Source organism: Electrophorus electricus, chromosome 5 (genome assembly GCF_013358815.1).
Source record: "Electrophorus electricus isolate fEleEle1 chromosome 5, fEleEle1.pri, whole genome shotgun sequence".
Classification (NCBI taxonomy): Eukaryota; Metazoa; Chordata; class Actinopteri; order Gymnotiformes; family Gymnotidae; genus Electrophorus; species Electrophorus electricus.
Genome location: NC_049539.1, coordinates 10,460,304 through 10,482,552, shown reverse-complemented (window position 1 = coordinate 10,482,552; position 22,249 = coordinate 10,460,304). Strand labels below are relative to the sequence as shown.

The 22,249-nt window shown below is 47.5% G+C and overlaps 1 protein-coding gene across 1 annotated transcript in view; it reads right to left on the bottom strand.

The window, feature by feature from the left end:
• The window catches only part of ctnnd2a (catenin (cadherin-associated protein), delta 2a), a 188,683-nt gene that overhangs the window by 5,566 nt on the left and 160,868 nt on the right, over positions 1–22,249 (bottom strand). Inside the window, exons 15-19 of the mRNA XM_027004434.2 lie at positions 20,361–20,534; positions 18,483–18,633; positions 10,519–10,756; positions 7,768–7,852; positions 3,101–3,227 (exon numbers count right to left, since the gene is read on the bottom strand). Of these exons, the coding sequence (XP_026860235.2) occupies positions 3,101–3,227; positions 7,768–7,852; positions 10,519–10,756; positions 18,483–18,633; positions 20,361–20,534 (775 nt within the window). The remainder of the gene's footprint in view (positions 1–3,100; positions 3,228–7,767; positions 7,853–10,518; positions 10,757–18,482; positions 18,634–20,360; positions 20,535–22,249) is intronic.

Sequence of the window (22,249 nt, the reverse complement as noted above, 5' to 3'; positions counted from 1 at the left end):
TACGGCCGACGTTGACTGGCTGGCTAGTTCAGTCTTTACTACCTCTTTCCCCAACAATGGCCTTCGTTTAATTATTAAAACAGTTCTGTTTAGCACGATGCAAGAGCTTCTCTATGTTCAAAGTCACGCATGTTTCTACCATGGAACATTACCATTTTGAAAACTATATTTTTAATAAGGATTAAGGAAATATATTTAGAAACAATGTATCAGGTTTGGAAAATGTACAAAGCTCTCTGCAAAGCTATAAATAAAATTCTGTACGTTGGTCCACGATCAAAGTAAATATATACAGATTAATTTCTTAATGTAGTCCTTGGCTGATAAATTTAACTAAATAGTTTAAATCAAATAGTAAATAAATGTAATTAAATAGATTTAATCTATTTCTTAAAAATCTATGTCTTATATTGTTCAACAGATTGAAAAAAATAATTTCACTTCAACAACAATAACATGGATTTCAGAGCTTTTAAGCTTAGTAGTCTTAGTATTTTTTGAAGATCAATGGCAAAATACATATTTACAAACAAGGCACATTTTAAACTGTCAACTTTGTTTTACCAACAGTACTTGAAAGCCTAATAGATCCAATCTCACTCACTCAACTCATTCACTCACAATCACTCACTCAGTCACTCTAACATTCTCTCTCTCCTGGCTTTTGGTCGAGTGTTAGTGGTGTGCTCCAGCTCCTCAGGGAGTCCATTTGATATGGGAGAGCTGCAGAAGAACGGTGTCCTGAGCACACAAATGGACGTCTTCTGTGTGCCTCGCTGCCTTTGGAACAGCGCAAAGCAGCGTTAGAGACTGGGGACCCACTCCTGGCCCGTGTGTGCCCCATAGACTACCCAAGTGTTCAAGCCACAGCACCAGTGATGCTAACCATTAAGGCGACCACTGCTGAAAGGGTCTTGACACTTCACAAAGGAATTGCTGCAACCCCTGTTGGAAGCATGTTGTCCTTGTTCTGCTGCTATCGAGGGAGGTGAGTGAAAAACGTCCACAACCCGGATGTACGCTGATTTCTGTGTTTAGGTGCCAGTACCTGATCTCCAATAACACCTCCGTTGGCCTGCAGAGCACCTCCGTACACTTGGGGTTCCGGGAGAGTCACACAGCAGGGGAAAATCGATTTCGACATTTTATCTACGCGCCTGGTGGCTGGAACCCCGGCTGGTAGTGAAGCCAGTTAGAGGAGCTTGTTTTCTGGCAGACCAGGACGCCACATAACACCCCCCCCCCACCCCTCACGCTGCTCAGTGTGGAGTCCTGCTTCATCTTCCTGCAGGGCCTTGCTCCCGACTTTATTTGTCATGGTTACTTGGCCATACTTTTTTTTTTTTAAATCAAGCTCAGCATGCACATAGTGGTCTTCATAACATTGCCCACATCTTTCCAACGCAAAGTTACAGACTGGCGAGCCATGTATTTTTAAACCAGTTTTCCTGACAGAAATGTTCGTAATATTCAGTTTTATTATTCAGTTCTGTATTTCACAGCCAACAGTCAATTCATGTAGTAGTAGACTGTGAGGACAACACAATTATATTCATTCACGCTGCGCTCACAACCACCCGTATTTAGCATCTTATTATCGCTGGGATGTGGGCGGGGACAAAGTTGATGTTAAAGATCACTGGAAAATTGCACATCACTCTCAGTCTCGCTTACAAATGACTTGCTATTGTGTGCGTCTCCACTGTGCCGAGGTCGAGGCATCATGGAATAATTATAGTGCGCGTGGCATGTTATTAAATTACACGGGGTTATCAGTTTTAAAGGGCCCTCTAGCTGTAAGCTTGTGCGTATCTTGGCAAATTTTAACTGGCGATGCTGCCTGCCCCTTGGGGGCGGAGCTTTGATGGCACACAGAGGGCGATGCCTGCTGCATCACGGCCGTGTCCTCGGCCGCCACCTGCACGTTTCGCTCCGCTCTGACTTCTCCCGTGGATGAGATAAACTCTAGCAGAAACTAGGGAGAATCGAAAGGGCATGAAGACACCATGCTCAGGAACAGGAACTTCAGGTGGGAAACATGATTTTCCCATTAAAAAAAAAAAAGAGCTCTGATCAATGCTGTAAAAAATATTTTTTGTGACACTAATTTCTTATTCTGGAATCAAGACAAGATAAAACAGATAAAACACTCGAAGACAGTAATGCCTGCCCCCCCCCCCCCCCCCACCCAATCACTCTCATCGTAATCAATAAGTCATCAAATTTAGGGGAGGTGATTTAGGTTTAATGGTAAAAAATGATCCGGGCAGTAATCCATGGATGAAGGAGCTGTAAGGGTCTGGCCGTTAAGATCAGCACGGCCACTAAGCTGCTGACTGCCTCGCTGAGCAGCGCACAGCTAGCTGAGGTGTGGGCCCTGCCACGTGGCGCTTAGCACGTGCGTGTTATCCCTTTCCACGCCTGTCAGTTTCCGCTTTGGCTGCTCTGTGGTGCCGCCCTCCAGCAACGGAGCTGCCCCAAAAACTCACTGCAGTTGGAAGCACTTTTCTGCTCCAGCAGGACGTCAAGCCCACAGGAAAAGGCATTACAGGCACCAGCTGGTTGCCCATAAATCTCCCCCTCACCCCTATAGCGGCGCGGTTCATTAACCCGAACCGCCGAGTGCAGGGAGACACCTTGGCCATCTGATCGCCAGCACCCTTGAAGAACACTCTGTAGGATGCGAGCCAGGATGAGGTGGCCATTGTAAAGCTCCTAGTCTTATGATAAGTAAGTGATAAAGGTGTCAAACTTGGTAAGATCAGGTGTCTCATTGTTGACTGACTGGCTGACTTTACAATGGATGCAGCAGGGACTCATCAGGACCATGGACAGCGACAAAACAGCATTCTGCATAAAGGCCAGGCTTGACCAAGCATGCTAACATAGCTAACAACAAACAGAAGCTAGCAGCTTTTTTTTTTTTTGCCACAAAAAGATCTTAGCTCCAATATTTTATCTTTAGATATATATTAACTATTCCTTTAACACAGAGAAGGAGCTTAGAACTTTAGATATGAATAACTATCCTCTCAACAATGAAGAAACCCCAGCACTGCGGCTCTGAACATGGTGGCGGAGTGCAGGGGGACGTGCTCACCTGATCGATTGTTGGGCGAGGTCCGAACTGGAGAGACGGAGGGTGTGCGTGAGGAGGAGTAAGGCCTTTGCCTGTCCCGCTCTATTGTTGAGGCTGAGCCCACAAAGTGATACTGTGAGTAGCCGTCCTATAGAGGGAGACAGGGCAGAGAGAAGGGGTTTCAGAGCAAAAACGTCACAGCGAGAGCTCCGCATAACTCGTCCATGAAGCCATAGGTGTACCATGGGTTTAATAGACCAGTCTGGGTAGTTAAGAAGACAGAACTGCTTTTGCATGGCACTATGACACAAATCCACTTGAGCATGACACCCAGTGCTCAACAGCACTGCATGAGTGTCTTAATGTGAGCCACGAAGGTTTAAAAAGTATTCACAATAAAACACCGTCATCCTGTCTGGTTTATTTATTACAACCAGTGTGATGTCAACGCAGAGTTCAGTGAGGTCATGAGGGAACTGGTCGTAGATGGCTCTCGGACTCGGGGGCCAGGTGCCTGGATGACAACTGAAAGAAGCCGATAGGCTGCTGTGGGAGACATGACGAACTCGTTGTCTGCTGGCCTCACCCATGTGACCCTTGCATGAGTCAGAAAACTTTCTGTGCTGATGTTGGGGTGAAGGTTTGAATTTCATTCTGCTTTCAACAATACTATTCACTCTCTATAGTCGCAGTCCAGGAAAGTCTTCTGCTGCACGCACAAAGGACATTCAGAAAAGACAGAGTTTTCAATTTGATGCCTTATATTTACACTGCACACCTCAATTTATTTCTTATTGTTGTTACATTTGTTGTTCCTGAATAGTCGTAAATGAAAATAATGCCGCTCTCCTCCGTTGTGTTGAACACTCGAATGTTTCCCTCTTCATTTCTGGTACTGGTTCATTGGCTGAATTATGCTATTTGTCAGTTTGAATTCCGGACAGCGGGATGCTGAATGGGCTGGAGAGGTTTATCACGTTTTGTCGAGGGCTGTGAGCAGTTCTCTTCAGCCAGCGATTTGAAACAAAAGTAAAAGAACCCTGGAAGAATTATGAACAAGGTCCCCTGCTGCTTTTCAAACTCAGAAACAAAAATAACTGGCCAAAACATGCGAAAATGACTGCCACGCGCTGCATACGGTGTAGGAAGTTGCGCGCAACAGACCGTCCGTGAGTTAAACCCAAGGTCAAAACACCGCCTCTTCTTTTTAAAAAAACCTAAATAGTTGCACGACTGTGGCAGTGCCGAGCTGGAGCCCTTAATATAGGTTACAGGCTACTGAAGTAGTCTTCAAATTGAGTTTTGGCGCCATGACTCCCCTGACAGCCAGCAGGAACATTGTCCTCGACATCCGCATGACCCCTGTTACAGGCACGCTTCCTGGAAGGGGCTTTGAGGGCAAGATCAAAGGGTGGGAGCTTTTCTAGAGCACTTCAAAGCTTCCCCACTTTCCCTGCGTGGTTTCCCCAAAATGCCCAGCTCTGCCACGATGGCCCGGCGACTGCGACGTTGCCGCCGCGGATCTACGAACTCCGCGCTGTCGGCCAGGCAGCCGAGCACCGTGTGAGGCGAGGTGGAATGAAGCCTGCGACGAGGTGTTTTTAGTTGCACCGCATGGAGACATTGCCGGTTATTCCGCCCCCCTCCCCCAAAAAGAACGAGGGCTCTATGCGCTCGGCAGGGACGGGAGCGCGGGCCTGTCATTCCTTAAAAAGGAAACAGCAAGGATGGATGCTCCCCTTTTGATGCTGCACGTTCTCCTGAGGGACTCCGGTGCTGGGAAACAATACCTGTAAGGGAGAGCAGCTTCCAGTGCAATTAAACTCTGCCGGAGCTCTTCATTAGTGGTGCCGACGTGCCGGTGACTGATGGACTTCGAAGGACACGCTAAAGCCACTGGCTGGACGGTGAAGGCGAGTGGGATGAAGCGCTACATCTTCATCCATCAGTGAGGGATAACCTTGTAGTCCAAAAACCCCATTTCCACCATATTACCTCCACCCTTATGCAGGGTTTATTATCCTAATTTTCATTTTCAGGCAAGAGCTGGCGGTACAGAGAATGAATATCTGTGATTGTGTAATAAGAGGCAGATACGTGGCACAGCGCCTTGTTTGGGAATTTGGCTGGCCGAAGGTGTCTGACAGCAGGAGACCGACATCCCTGCTGCCTAAAGCAGCGAGGGAGACGCCTGAGATGCTGTCGGGTCGCGCCTCATCAGACATGCTGGCCGAGTCTGTCGGCAGCGTGTACCCACTGAACCTCCCGGCATACAGAGGCTGCGCCGGGCTCCCTCCTCCTCCGAACAGATGGTTTGAGCCGCGTGTTAGGCTAGCTGGTGGGAGACTGCAGCCTTCTCTGTGCTCAACGGTGCACGCATCGAACAACCCTTAAACAACACGTGAACATTCCATCTTCCCAGGGATTTCATCTATGCTGGCAGGGAAAGGATAAATGAATGTTTGAAAGCAGCGTGTTATTTTGAACTCTGCTAAGCTGCGCTGGCATGCTGCCACCAATCTCTGCTTCCTTGGGAGTCTGGTGCCCACTCTCTTTCTTTGGAGTTGGTTCCCTGTTCTCCTCGCCCCTTCCCCTAAGCATGGCCACGCCCACAACGCCCACACCTGCCATATCTCCTCAACATGGCCACAGCCATAAAACACACACTCTGCTCAGTGTGGCCACACCCATAACGTGTGTGTGTGTGTGGGGGGGGGGGGGGGTGCTGTGGGACGTGTGAGGGGGAATGAAGGAATAACTATCATTTGAGTTCAGCTGCAGCTCAATGCAGGGCCTCTGCAAATGTTAATAATAGCAATCTGTAGAGAAGTGGCCTTTCTTTAATATCCTTCCGAGTGACATTTCGGCTATACGGGTGTCTCAGCGCAGGCGGACGAGGGAATGGCACTCTGTTAAAAAAACAACAACCTCACCTTGCAGATTGAGGAATAGAGGGGGGAGCTCAGAAGATTAGAGAGAGAGGAAGAGAGGGCGAGAGAGAGAGAGAGAGAGAGAGGGAGGAAGAGAGGGAGAGAGAGAGAGAGGGAGCGGGGGAGCATGAGCGAGAGAGGGAGCGAGGGAGCGAGAGAGAGAGGGGAGGAGAAAGTTAGCGCGCGCGCCTGCGCGAGAGAGACCTTGAAAAATCAATATGAGTTCTATTCATAATAAATGTCGGAGCCGACATAATAACTCTGCCTCTCCTCTGTGACGCGCTTGTGCTTCGGTCTGTCCCCCATGCCCTTGACCCGCTGGGTGACGTCAGCACAGTCCCTCTGTCCACATCAGTTACGGATGAGGAGACGCAGTTCCACAGCCTGCCTGAGGGGGCGTTTTGACACAACACTGCACCGCTGTGCATGCTACTGGCTGAGTGGAACACAGAAGCTGGGCAAGCTCCACTTCTAACGAGAGACAATAAAACAAAAACGCTGCTCAAAGGTATGTATTAACTGGGCTGCCTGACATCGCTAAACATTTCATGACAAGTGTGCAAAACACAAAGACTGCTTCTGATGTTGTCCTTAAGACAACGCTGCATGCGCAATATGATCAATTAATTGAGATATTCCACCTCTGAATTCTACACAGACAAGTTCACATCACAGCCAGAGTCCGAGCTGTTGTCTCGCAGGGGTAGACAGTCCTCCAGGAGTTCCTAGCTCCACGCCTGAGCTAACACATGGGTCTATTATTTTGATTCCCAGCTAAGCAAACCCAGGCAGGGCAATGAGATCTGCTGTACAAGGCCTAAGACGTCCCGAGGGAAACAGAGGGGTTGTAGGGCTACCGAGCTTCGTATGGGACCATAACCTGTTTGTTTGGACAGCACGAGACCTACATCCAGACTAGGAGCAGCTGAGCGGTGAGTAAGCACAGGGCCGTTGTCCTGTCCTCTAAAGGTCAGGGAATATCCCTCTCCCGCTTGTCTCAAGGGAAGGCGGGGTGGGTGGGCGGTGGGGGGTTACATTCTGCCTCCATGTGTACAAACCCTACATTTCCTTTTCCATTCCTTACTCTCATTCTACACATATCAGATATGCACTTCAGATCATTAGCTATATATACAGTTTATACAGTGTGTATTTATATGCTTCAGTTGTCTAAGTCTTCGTGCAGGTCTGATGTCATAAGTGTCACTGGTCTGACTTGGACGCTACAACATGCTGGCTGGGAGAAAAGACAAACAAGTAAACAAATCCATTCCTAAAAGCCGACTTTTCACCTCTGAGGCATTGAATTTTAGTTCATGGGCGCACACGCTCAACGGATGGGTGAGACGTGCTTGTGTCCTCAACAAAATTCAGAGCACTGATGGCCAGCCCTTTATTAGTAAGAGAAACAGACAGTTCTCACTGGACACAGACGGTTGGGCTGCGTGGAAGAGTGAACCAGCACTGGGTGAGCCACAGAAATCGCTTATTGATTGGACAATTTCGGTAAATATCTCTGAGACACAGCACTGTTGTTTCTCAATAGGCCTTTTCTTTCCCGGTGTTTGTAGTAAACGGCGAGGACGGCACTGCAATGTGTCGCTCATGTGGCGGGGCATTCCGAGCATGCCAACGTATATTTTTGCATGCCTCAAAAGGAACTGGACTCTCTCGGCTCCGGGAAGCCACCTCTGGGGGAGGCTAATTTTTCCTGTTGTCTCCTAACAGCAGACCTGCTGGGAGGAGGTGGGGTCGTACCTTCTTATAAAGGCTGCGTAGGTCCCTGTACTGCCACATGCTGCTTAGCACCTGAGACGCTGCCTTCACCACCTTGGGTGAATGTCTGGAAGAGAAGAGAAGAAGAAGCACCAGTTAGAGCTGGAGAAGGATTCTGAGAAGAAGAGATTTAAGGACTTCTTACATTTTAACACAAGTCTAAAACTAAGCTCCTCAACAGTGTGATAACTGAGAGTGGAAGAGCGGCATGTGTACAATTTTGGTTCCTCAGCTGTGAATGAGAATCCCATTGCTAACATGCATTTAGATCCATTTATGATACTTGACATGTGTTAAGACTATATAGAGCACACTGGCAAAGCTAGAGTAGGAGACACTGCAAAGCTAGAGTAGGAGACACTGCAAAGCTAGAGTAGGAGACACTGGCAAAGCTAGAGTAGGAGACACTGGCAAAGCTAGAGTAGGAGACACTGGCAAAGCTAGAGTAGGAGACACTGGCAAAGCTAGAGTAGGAGACACTGGCAAAGCTAGAGTAGAAGACACTGGTAAAGCTAGAGTAGGAGACACTGGCAAAGCTAGAGTAGAAGACACTGGCAAAGCTAGAGTAGGAGACACTGGCAAAGCTAGAGTAGGAGACACTGCAAAGCTAGAGTAGGAGACACTGGTAAAGCTAGAGTAGGAGACACTGGCAAAGCTAGAGTAGGAGACACTGGCAAAGCTAGAGTAGGAGACACTGGTAAAGCTAGAGTAGGAGACACTGGTAAAGCTAGAGTAGGAGACTTTTTAAACAGACATAAAACATATTTTCCATCACATACTTTGAAAGATCTCATTAAGTCAGCAGCGGAGGATGAGAAGACATCACCGTTCTTCAGGTAAATGGATTGCATCATAAACATTCTATAAGAATTCCTCACGTTATGAACTTGGTGGTTAGCGCATTTGCCTTGCAACACTAGGGTCTTGGCTTCGAGTCCCTATCTGGGTGGAGTTCCCAGGTTGCCCTTGTGTCTGTGGGTTTCCTCTGGGGTCTCTGGTTTACTCCCACTGTCCAAATACATGGAGGTTAGGTAGATTGGCTATTAGACACTGCATGTCCAGTGGTAGATGGATCCTCTATGTCCTCCCTGTACCAGATTCTGCTACACAGGGGGCTGATGGTTCTAGGAGATCGGCAGCTGCATCTCACCAGTGTGTTAATTGTAAAGTGAACTTGGGTTCCTTGAAAGGTGCTATATACATATAAATTCATGTATTTGCACAATACCTCTCAGAAAAGCCATATTCTTTTGTTCAAGCCCACAATGCAATGCAATTCAGGAACAAACGCATGTGGCAGAGCAACTTCCAGCTTTGCACTCCAACCCAACGAGGAGGCCGTCTGGTTTACGTCACCTTCCAGGGTCAAACGTGGCTGGAGCTCAGCTAATTTTATCTGCTGTCTGCCCCACTGTTCGCAAAACTCCATGTCACATGACCTCACAGATAGTGGAAATCCCTTAACAATGATATTTCTACTTTGAGTGAGCAAATTAGGAATGCCGCTAACCTCTTTAAGCAGTGCTTCTTACGTGTGACTTTTCTTTGCGTTCTAGGACCTTGGCGAATCAGATTAAACAGTCCTGATGCTCTGCCGCACGGCCCAATTAGCTGCTACCATCCGCTTCCGGCCAAGGGACGGGCCGGCTGCACCTGCTCGCCAGATAAGCTCACGGTGGAGCGAAGGGGGATACGGTTGCGCGTCGTGAGGGGGGACGATACAAAACAGCCCATGTGACAGCACAAACCTTCATGGTGGAATGCGTGTCCTCCGGTCACCACAGACTTATCACTCACTGCCATGTTAGCTGAAAATGCATGTCGGCGCGCGGTTTATCACCTGGACCAGAGTGCGAGCCGTCTAGGGATTAGACAGGCTTGGTGTCGACAGGACGGCTCTTTGTGGACGGACCAATAGGAGATTATGAGATGTGAGTGCGTTCGGTACCTCTTTGCTGGAGGAAACGCATAATTTCATTCACTTCACGGAGCAGGTGGTGGGGGCGAGGATCTGTTTGGTGCAGTCCCCTCCCTGGTGTGTAACGCAACGCGCGCTCATAACACTTAACTTCTTTGAAGATTTTTGCATTCGGAGCCATTAAAGCTTTGCAAGTTAAAAGACGTTGCAGGATCTGCCGAGTTTTTGCGTATAATTTTACAGAACATTTCTTGCGATCGCAGTCAGCGAGCCGCTGTTAGTCGGGAGACGTTTGAGTGCAGTGAGTATGAAGTTGGGGTGCTGTCCTTAACATCTGTTCTGGGAAGTACTTAAAGGTAGCATCAGCGACTAAGCCGGAGCCAGGTGTTTTGGAACAGCGAAAGGGAAAACCCGCGCTCCCCTCAGTGTTTCCTCCACTGTGGCGCCTGCCTGACATGGTGGATGGACAAGGCATCCAGAAAGACACTTCCTTGTCCTGACCAGGTGGACACTGATAGTCCACATGGTTGTTTTTTTTATCCCAAACTCCATCTGGGTCAGCTACAGGTTGGACTTTCTCCGAACATATATTTCACTGACAGCTGCTGGAATGTGAGCAAAATTCTGCCAAGTTTCACAAAAACCGTTCTGACTTAAAATCTATGACTTAAAATGACCTCACTTCCAATATGGTTTGATGATGTAACGCATTCTTCTTGGTGTCTCTTACTGTATTCCTCACCCTCAAACACACACACACACACACACACACACACACAAAATACAGGAGATAACCTTGGTGGCAGAAAACTCACTTATCTCCTTTGCTCCTGGCGATACCGATGAGCTTCTCGATGCCGCCGGCGTCTCGCAGGGCCTTGGCGTTCTCCATGTTCTTGGTGATGACCTCGTGCAGGGCGCAGCAGATAGCCGTCACCGTGTCGTCCGACATGGTCTTGCTCGCCGTGCTGTTGGCTGTTCCGCTGCTGCCGCCGCCGTTACTGTTGGAGACTCCTGGCAGGCGATGCACCAGGTCCCGCATCGCGTACTTCCCTGAAAATTTGGACCAGAGCAGAAGGGCAGAAGATGGGCGGGACCTGAGACTGCGTGACATTGCCACAAAGCCCCGAGCCTGAAGACCGAAGCCGTCAAAATGTTTTAATGCGCAGAAGCAGCAGCTGTACTGAGAAGAGCTGCATTATATTGAGAAGCCTCAGCTGCGTAACAGAAGGTGAAGGTTTAGTGGAGGAACCTGCTGCAGGAGTGGGGAGGCTTTAGGAATGGCAGGCTCAGTCCTGGGAGCTGCGGCTGGGAGAAGCCTTATGATGAATTCAATAAAATGACTCGTGGTATTTGTGAATAGAACACAATGAGAGAAAAAGAAGTGAAGAACCTGACATTAAAGGAAGACTGAATGGAGTATAATTAAAAAGGACTTGGAAATCAAGTTTAATCCATGGGATAAGTTATTTTGAACTTGAGTCAGTTTTTTTTAACTGGCTGTTCACTTTTTCAGAACAATTTTTAGACTGATCAAATCGAAACAATCAGTGGGGCTAAAATTTTACCAAACTCTATCTGACAAGCATATGCACATAATAACCATCTTTATCCTATTTAAATATTTGGGGTGTTACTGGTGTCATTAAGAAGGTATATTGTGCACTGGATGGATATAATTATCGTTTGTAAACATTAGTATCTGTTAAAGGTGCAACTTTAAAAACCATCAGGTAGCCCTGTCAGCACAAATGTAATGAAACTGAAGTTCAAAGACCCTTTTCATGTTTTCTTCCCTCCAGTTTAATGAGAGCAGTAATATCCTTTGACCTCTAAAACTTCCTAACCTCAGCCCTGCTTGACACCTAGTCCTCTTCCACTGAAGGACACAGCTAATGAAATTAATCTACGATGGTTAAATTCTCGCTCCTAATTCTAAATGGGCTCTGGCAGCAAAACACAGACATCATTTCTTGGCATTATGGCATGCTGAGCTGAGAATTTCCCCCAAAATGGCCTCAAATTTATCATCGGCGTGCTCCGAGTTAATTGGTGTCTGCTTATCTTGTTCTTGCAGGCGCAATACTCTATCTTGGCTGAATGGACAATGCGAAGGCGCTCACACAACGCACATCCAGCAGACCGTGACATTTCCCTCCGCCCGAAGCTCGGCAGGCGAGAAACATGATATTTAAGGGGACGAGTGGCCATAACGATTGATCTGAGGAACTGTCTATACGGTTCCTTGCTGTTGCTTCTCTTTGGTGACTGTGCAACCACCACCGCCCCACCCCGCACCTCCAGCATCTAGGCAGAATCTGGAGGAATCTGGAAAAACTCACCACTGTCTTGAAGTCAGGAAAAAACAACCCACTCTGTATGGAGTGCATGGAGAACATTTCCTTTAAGGACTATATAAATGAACGTATAATCTCTCCGTGAACATATGTTTGACAGTGTGTACTTGGAATCTATACAAAAAACAACATGGTCTTGGAAAAGGGACGTGTAGAATGAATCTTTCTAAAGTACTAAACAAAATTGTTGACTTCATCCGTTCACTCATGTAATTCTTACAGTTCTTAAAGTTAAGAGGCAGGCAGATGTATTTGTATAAACTGTATCAGTCGAGGAGAGCAGGAATGAATCCAGTGAATGAACTCGACAAACTAGTCTCCTGTGCACGTGTGTACAATGTCTCCAAAGCCCTAATCGATCTGTAGAACCTGTTTCCTATTGCCACCTTCAACCGTTGCCTCCTGTAACACCATTATAAATGTTACAATGGCCAATTAGCTCAAATGAATTTGCACTCTAATTTACCAAACCAGTTTGCAGGTTCAGAGGGGGACCTCATCTAAATTAATCACATACAAGGAACTTTTTTTGTTGTTGTTTAGTTCTTTAAAAGAGATTCACAGTCCAGCCTGACTGAATGGTGATCATGTGATCAACAGTAGCAGAGCTGATCGCCAAAGACAGGAAGTGCTTTCGAACTTTGCTCTAAAACATTTACTTTAAAACGTCCAAGGATCAAAGAGGACACAAAGCTTCAGATATAGAAACAACACCGGCAGCGGGGAGTGGGGAGTGCTGTGAAGGACACATTTGCCCTCATCGTGAGAAACGTGGAAGGGCTCTTTGCTGGGCCGAATCCGACGGCCCCGGCTCATGATTACGCCATCCGGGCGCTGCGCGTGACTCTGCGGCCAACCTTGACTTTGTGCGGTGTCTCATCTACGGGCTCTCAGATGTGCGAGGACTCGGCTGTAATCAGAGTGGAGTGCTAACTCTCCAGCCCATAAAAGCCCATTCTATCACAAAATGGGCAATCAGGCCACGCATGCCTGGGTCATCACGGACAACAGCACATAGAGGCCCAGAAATACTCTCACCCGCGTGACCGTGGCAGAGGGCGTGGTGCGTGAGAGAGGAGGAGAGTGCAGAGTGGGAGCAAGAGCAGAATGGATGCTGATGTGTGTCATTACGTTAGTTTTTGCCGTCCGCCTGAAAAAAAGAAAAACTGCAGGTGAACAAGTCAGTCGGGAAGCATGGAAGAGCTTCTCTGGGACAAGATGCCAAGAATAAGTGAAGGACATTTACTGTCCTGGGAACTGTGGTTCATACAATGGAAGCCCAACAAAACAGACCACATAAATGTTCACAGTTAGACTTCAAAAGGGGGTTAGTAGAGTGCTCCGGGTAGGCCTGCAGGTCTGCCAATGAGTTTGAAACGTCAGTCAGCGGTGAACACCTTGGGGCTGCACTTTGAGAGACTTCAATCTCCAGTGAAGTTGAAACGGACACAGCCGCACGTGCCATTTCTGCAAGCTTGGAGCGCGGAGAGGAGAGCTCGGGAGATGGTGCAAACAGGGACGGACCTTCATACAAACCCGTTGATAAAGGTTACGGAGGGAGTTAAAGGGAAGGCCGACCTCAGCAGGGCGCATCGGAAAGGCGACGTGGATTTCGCACCTGTAATATCGCCTGCCATTACCGCCTTTGATGTCCTTCACGCAGGATCGGAAGAGCGGGCTCCATAAGCCGCCATAGAGAACGCTCGTCCTCGAAAGGCCTCTAAAGTTTCAATTACACAGGAGCCACCTGGTGGAGGCTATGAAAGAGGGAGCAGCAACTTGCAGACAGATGGGAGATGGTGGAGCTTGATAATGAGTGGAGGAATATTGCTTGAGTAAGGCAGCATTTAGCCACGCTGGCGATAAAGTGGCATTTCCCTAAATGACGTTATTATGACACATGGCTTTCACTCTGACGTACCGCTGGCTGCTCTGATAACAGCAGAAAAAAAGAAAAGGAGGAAAAAATGATGGCTGAGCACACGCAGGATTGATGATGCTATCTCGAGATGCTATCTGTTTTTTTTCCTCTGGTTATTCCTCTTAGCAGACTTGGCATTGCTCCATAATCTTGTCTGTGCAGACTAAACCCACTGAACATTTTCTCCTTCCTTCTCATGCCACACAAGTGGCCAACAAATATGAATCATTTGGTTACTGCAACCAGGATTAGGCTTTAAGTTTCACTTTCTCAAATCCGTCTGTCAGCTGGAATGCCGGCCGTTTGAGACGACCCAGCCCAAATCCTGCCTGCAGCTGCATCACAAACTTCAAACATCCCCAACCAAATCCACTTAGCTTTGCTGCCAACACCTCACAAGTACGTGGCTCAGTGCGTAAGTTTCCGCATGCAGATATCTGCCCTGTTTGAAAGTAACACCTGAATAACTTCCACAGAGGAGGAGTGTGTGTGTGTGTGTGTGTGTGTGTGTGTGTGTGTGTGTGTGTGTGTGTGTGTTTGTGTTTGTGTATGTGGGAGGCAGGGGGTCCCATTCCCATTGTGTGTATGTGGGAGGCAGGGGCCAACTGCAGCTGTTTTCATACCTCTATCCAGGTGCAGCCCTGGTCTTTGTGTGAAACCAACAATCCTGTTTAGGATTACAGATTTTAGTGTGGAGTCTAGAACTGAGCTAGAAACATGTATATATGTATACATTTGCATGTTTAGATTTTTGCAGTTGCAATTACTCACCTGGAATGTTCATCTCACACACAGACACGCACACACACACACGCACAGACACGAACACATACACACGCACAGACGCACACACTCCAAATATCACTCAGAGACATGCACTAATCCAAAGACACTGCATTCGTCTCCATTTATCAGACTTGGCTTTAGCTACCTACTTTATATGAAGGGCAAAGCAACACTAAAGGAATACAAGGCAGAGGTCTGCAATTCTGAGCATCCCATTCAATTTGTCCTTGATCAAAGCCACTCGGACAGTTGAGATGGGACCTTTCTCTTTCACACACTCTCTCTACACCGGCACACTTCTCCCTGCTGCCCCCCCGGGGAGACTTTGATAGTGTATGTTTGCAGTAACCCCTAATTAACTCTCCCCTCGAGCGATCCTCCCCGCTCCTCTCCTCCCACACCTAAAAACTGATGTCATCATCCGCAAACCTTATAAGCATAAAACCACATACTACAGCAGAGAGGTGAGACACAGCAATGAACCGAGTAGATCAGAGGCATTCGAGAGAGAGAGAGAGAGACACATTGCCTTATCTTTTACCTTCTATGAAATGTAAGATTGCAATGTATTTCCATTATCCAAAATTAACAATCTTTTAACGTGTTAAGTGGTCAAATCAGATCTAAATTGATCATCCATAAAGGTTAAACAATGGTTAAGTGATGACATCCCTTAATATTAATAACGCAACATATGCAAACAGACCAGTGATCGGATTTTGTACTCTGCCAGGGCCACAAATTATTATTCTAATATATCAACATTCAGACCACCTATGTGTGGGGTAGCAACCAGAGTTTGTGAGTTCCTCTAAAGGGATGTAACGGGTTAAAGCCATTTCTTTGTCCTGAGGAGAAAGTCAGATAACAACACTTGCCAACTCTAGAGGAAAACTAACCTCCAGATCTACACGCTGCGTGGATCACATCTGGTTTGGTTGTGTGCTTAACAAGAAACAAGAATTAACAAGAAAAGTTCATCTTGCAACCTGTATTCAGTGTTGTGCGTGTAGCGCTCCTTACATCAATCCCCTCAGCACTGCTGTGAAAAGAAACATCAGGATCTGCAATGTAGCTCAGCCAGATCAGAACGTGTTCCCTCAGGTGCCAGTGCACTGGGGGGGAAAAAAACCCTTCTCATCTCTGCAGAGACACGTGCCGCTGCATTGATGGAAGGACAGAGGCATGCCGACACGGAGCTTACGAAGGCGCGCCGAGCCGAAAATCACAGCCCAGCCCGGCGGAAAGAGCTAGATGTTAACGTGACGTAAGCAGTAGGTCTTTAGCTTGAAAACGTTCGTCACGATGCCAAAGTTGACCTTTAAGAGCATTGCACAGCCACCTTAACTCAACCAGGGACAGAGCTTTAAGCCCTGAGTGCTGGGTCTGGCTTACTGCACACCCGCACATGGAGTTGAATCAATAAAACATGACACTCTTGTTCTTCAAAAGCCTATTCATCAAAGGCCCCATAATGAATACGGAACATAGATATGCATCAAGCGCATCATTGCATTACAGCGAATTTTTATGTCATTTTTTTATTTTTCATTTTTTATCTATGAGTGGGGATTGAAAGACATCTAATGCTTATGCAGTGACAGAAATCACAGATGCGAGGAGGAGATTTCTACAGTGGAGGAGCTTTGTGACTGATACGGCACATTCCCCTCTGATAACAGAGCACCAGTTGCAGTAGTCATGGCATGGAGGTGTAGAATGGGCTCTCTGTCTGTGCTGTCTTCTGTTTACCCAAAAGCAGAGAGAGAGAGAGAGAGAGAGAGAGAGAGAGAGAGAGAGAGAGCGAGCGAGCGAGCAGCACACAAGGCAGAGCTGGCTGATGACAGCCCCGCCCACAGGAGCTTTAAACAACGGACTGGCCTAGCTGGAGTCCAGGCTGTAATTATCAGCCCACTGATTGCAGAGCTAAAAAACTGCTACCTTGAGCATTCGCAGTCGCTGCCCACAGGGGCGAGGGGGCGGGGGGAGGTCGGGATGGGGGTGCTGCCCCCGAAACAGACAGCCTGAAACCAGAGAGCCGTCGCCATGGTGACGGCAAGGCCCGCCAGGAAACCAAATTTATAATGTGGTGATCAATAGCCCATCAGTGATGTCACCAGGAGAATTTCAGGGCGGAATTGCAGTAGAGAGGGAAATGTGTGTGTGTGTTTGTTGGGCATGGGGGGGGGGGGTTGTGAGCAGAAATGAGATACACTGTGACATCATTGCATTACAGCGTAGGAAAGAGAATAAGGCAGCAGAGACCAGAGACTGTTAGCCTGCCTACGGCTCCATAAAGCCCTAACCATGCGCCGGAGCTTAGGCCACACCCAAACGCTCTACTGGTGAAAGTGAACAGGGCTGTAATTGTTATATTAGTGACGCTCGAGTCAGCAGTGTCTTCCATACACAGCTTGTGTCTTCTTACAGTCTTTCATACATATGTCATACATATTTCATGTTCAAATCGATAATCTTGATCATGCAACCTCATGTGATGTGATATTTCAAAAATAAAACACAGGGAAAAAAACTGCTTAAAATGTATTTGAAAATACTTCACTTTGTGTGGTACAATGAAATACAGTTAGTATGTATATTTCATTTAAAAAAAAATGTATTTGCTGTCTGTGGTGCAGAACGCTCTTATATGTGTAATATGTGCAGTACAGATGACCCTACACGCTCCTGAAACAAAGCCTTCTCCTCTAAAAACAGCTGACCAGAGCCATTTTTCCCCAGCAAAGCTTGGTTTCACCAGATGTAACAAAGCCCCAGACATCCAAAATGGCCCACTTTTGGCACTCCTGCATGCAGGACTCTGTTCCTGACCTCTGGAAGATGGACCAGGTGCCTGTCAGCAAAGTTGAGATTCTGACAGCCTTGCCAAGGGCAAGATTTACCACCGTCCCACGCTGGCTCCATTCGTCCTGTGAAACTCAATACGAGTCTGGAATCTTTTCACGACTGACAGGCTTCAATAAGGGCAGAGATGTAAACGTATTCGCAGGGAGATTTGGATGTCCCAGAGCACATCCAGAGTCCATAATCTCCCCCTGCACTAAAGTTAGGCAGTAGGAGCTGACCTGCCCAAATATAACAATTATGTTTTCACACCTGTCTGTGGCTCTAATCCATAAAACCAGGGTTGGTTTGGACATTGGACTTTTCTTTCTCCTTTTCTCTCATTTTTGTTCCTTATTTCTGTTTTCTCTTTTCCCTTCTCGTTTTTAATACAGTGTCTCCAGTATAACAGAACAGAATTGACATCAGGACTGCGAAGGAGAACCAATTTAAGTGTAGTTTTGATAACTAAAAAAAATTACTCACCAATTATCACCGATAAACATTTATACGGTTACATTTATACGGCACATTTCAAGCCCATGGACGCTTAGCAATCAATACACAGCTTTTACAGCCAATCACACGCCGGTGAGTAGCAGCAGCCAATCGCGCACAACGTACTCTTAACCATAAACCTCAGCCCCCTGGGGGGAGGTTGAATCAGGTGTAGGGAGAGGAGACAGAGGACAACACCCAGGACAGAGCACCATCCACCACTGGGCATGCAGACACACTGTTAGTGTGCGGTAATTAGAGGATGGATCTGTAGATGCTATTGTGCAGCGCCACACATGCACAGGTGTTCCAGAAACACCACCACAGAAGAAGTCACAATAACGGGAAATGGTACGGAGGTGGAGGGACTTACCGATTAGCTCTTTGTTTCGTACATCTAAGGCCATGTTTCGTAATGCAGTAGCCACCGCACAAACCACCCGGTCGTTGTCTATTCTCAGGAGCTCAACAAGTATTGGGAGGCCTTTCTCTTTCCGCACGGCAGCACGGATGTAGACCGACCACTGAGGAAAAACATACACAAGCACACACAGATCAATTATTAACTGTTGATCAGAAATGCATTGAATGCTGACGTGCAGACTCACTTCAGAACTTGGCCTCAACACCTGCGGGGTTTTTAATAAGGTCCTAACAGGGTGGCATGTTTACGACACGGCCTGCAGGACTGATAAGACTTCTTCCTGGATTAGTGAGTGTGTGTTTGTGTGTGTGCGTGCACGTGTGCACGTGAGGGCTTGTCAGCTCCGACCACATGCCCCACTGGCCCGTGCACCGACATGATCAGTGAGCACCACACACACTCGTTCCTCAGCATCCTGACACATTTCACCTTTAACATGTCCTGTGGTGCACACGTGTGCCGGAGAAAGACGCAGGCAGTAAGTCTGAGAGACAGATACAGAGGGAAAGGGAGAGAGAGAGAAAGAATGCCTGAGAGAGAGAGAGAAATCGAGGCTGGTGGTGGATGATTTGTTTTGAAAGTGATACACACTTTGCCTAATTAGCCCAAATGATACACAGTGTGCTTAGAGCCCAACTCATAACCTGCTTAATCTCGAGTGTTTTGCTTTGTGGTGATTGGCACATAAGCAGAAATATGGGACTTCAAAAGAGCAGAAATGCTTCTATTTTTTTTTATTTTTACCCTTATACACTTGTGCTTGAGTGTACTTTAGATGCTTCTAAGCTTAAGGCTTTGAATCCATCTTTTCAAACAGACAATATAGGAATTGATAGTCATCCCAAACCAAGACAGGGCCACGAATGGGTACGGGTGGGCTTACGCAACAGACAGGGCTATAAGACTGACTGGTTGGTCTGCTGATAGACAAACACAAGAGCCAATCAGAGCAGTAACTGGTTGTGCGCACCCTCCCATATAAAGAGAGGGCGGGAGCTGTTGGACATGTGGACAGTGGCAGGCATGGGGTCTTAAAGCCCACCACGCTGCAATGCCTCCATCACTTGCTCTAGAGGACTGATCCAGCAGAGACTGTTTACAGTTTCATCCTGGATTACAGTGGTCCAGCAGTGGGGAGAACAAGAGTGTTGGTCTCAGAGAGAGACATAGGGAAGAAGCAGGGAGCATAAGAAGGAGAGAGAGAGAAAGGGATGAGAGAGACAGAGAGAGGGGAAAGGGAGAGAGACAGAGTGTGTGTGTGTGTGTGTGTGTGTGTGCTTCTAAAGTCTATTGGCATTGGCATCTGAGAAAAGCAAGTGATTCCTGGCCAAGACTGTGTTTTCACATGTCCTCCTCCAACCCCTGCCTAAGAGACAGTAAACACACACACACAGTTTTTTATTCTCTAAAGGCTGAAAAAAAGAACCGCCCGAGAGTTATTTCAGGACCTGCTACCTGCCTGTGGTCATCTTATTGAAATCTGGAGACACGTATGGAGGATTACTGTGGATTTGGGGATATAGATAAGGCTCAAAGATGGATGGGTGACAATAGAATTTGGGTACACACGCAGCCCCTACCAGTGAAGATGTCGCAGATATCAGCAAGCTGGCTGCCACATGCCCACTGGATGAACGTACTTTTACTGCATGCTTTTTAAATCACACATGCCTGCGCTTATACAAAGCTGCCAGCTAAGATATACTCTGTAATATACATAAACCTTCATGCAGTGTAGTATATAGTTTCTCTTAAAATATGCATACACATACTTAGATGCACTCACACACAAACGCGCACACACACACACACACACGCTTCACCGACCTTCCAGCTCCCTGCAGCTAGGTTCTGCAGGGCCCCTGCCGCACCCTCCAGCGTGTCTGGGTTGGAGCACTCGGACAGCAGCGTGAGGTAAGGCTTGACTATGGATGGGTGCCACAACATCTGGATCCCCTTGGGAGGCTCTGCTGCGTCAGGGAGAGGCCCAGCACCATCCCACTGCCAGGGGAGAAAAGGGGATGAAATGAGCTGAAGTAAAAAACGCTGCCACGCCAGACCCAGCAGAACTGGAACCGGGGCACGGCTCTTTTAACGGTCGCCTGACACTCGGAAAGTGCGAGCCCACAGTCGATGAGGAGCGGGAGGGGAAGAGTCCCCCTCTGACAGGAAGCACAAGCTCAGGAGCGCTTCCTGCAGCTGGCTTCACCGCCGCGCCGCCCCTAACCCCAGCGAGGGCCGGCCCAACAAACCCTGATCAGGAAGAAACCAGATGCAGTAGCCGTCAGCCCCGGCTGCCCGTGTGACAGTGGAAGGAGACCGTGCAGACTGACCTACTTTTTGCCAGTGCAGCTCGAGAAACTCTCCCTGCATTATTAATGAGTGTGTGTTCACTTCAACCCATGCCCTCTCTCCACACACACACACACATACACACACACACACACACACACACCCACCCATTCACTACGTCTCTGCTCCGAGGAGCAGCTCGGTCATTTGGTTGCTGGAAGGAGTAGGAACGCCTAAGAGGGTGAGCTTTCTCTCTACAGCAGGGTGGTGTGGCGGATGGGGGAGAGAGAAGAGAAGTAGAAGGTGACTATGGGAAAAAGGAGGAAGAGAGACACAAATAGGTAGAGATGACTTTCTCTTAAATGTCTAAGAAGCGTGAGCGTGAGAGAGGGTGAGCGAGAAGGAGGAAAGGAGGGGCTTGCAGTCCCATAAATACAAGCTGAGCAGCTGTACACCAGCACATTGACAACAGTGCAAACGTGCGCATTAAGCATTCTTTCAGCTGTTGGAGGTAGTCAATCAATCAATCATACACTTGGACTCAAATACCTCTTCTTGCCACAGCAGGAAATCAATTTTTCATTCATGGAAAACGCAAGGCTTCGCATAAAAAGACTAATTTTCTCAAAGTGTGTCCCTTGCAGCGAAGAACTGTTGACCCCAAATTTCCCAGTATATTCACTGGCATTTTGCTAGGGACCTTTACATGTTGCAGCCTGAAAAAAAGCGACTGACATCACATTCATTTCTCATTATGGAATAGGACGTCATTCTCTCTATTCCGTTGCAGTCGTGTTTATTTCTCGGTGAGAAATGCAAAGCCAGTGAACCTGCAGCCTCTCTGAACGTCTGAACACGGTGCGGGGAGTGTGTGCGGGTCGCGCCTGTCTTGTGCACGAAACTATTTAAGTATTTAAAACGTGCTGGGGCCTGGAAAATGACTCCTGTGGGGGCGGGACTGTTGCCGCAGGTCCGTTATCTGTTTAACTATGCCAATTATACAACTGTGTAATTTACATTTACAGCATTTGGCAGATGCTTTTATACACAGTAGCTTTTACAGTATTGGGAAGGCAACTGCCTTTTTTTTCATTGTATGTCAGCATTTCATACACCCTGGGAAGGAAGCCCGCAACCTTGGTGTTGTTAACACCTTAATGGCCTTTACACACCGAACGCGACTTCATTCGGATGATAAATTAATCTGAGCGTGTGTACGATGGCGGCTAAAACGCGACATGATTTTTTTTTATTCTCCCTCTGCTCGATTTTTGCGAACTTTCGCCGGCAACAAAAACTCACTGACCAATCACCATCGCTTCTGGTGTTAGTATAGCACAGAGAATGTAACTGGGCTTGACGACGTCTGCTGTCAAACAGTCCTAATCGGTGCTCTGGGTCTTCGGGCTTCCTGTGGTTTGTTC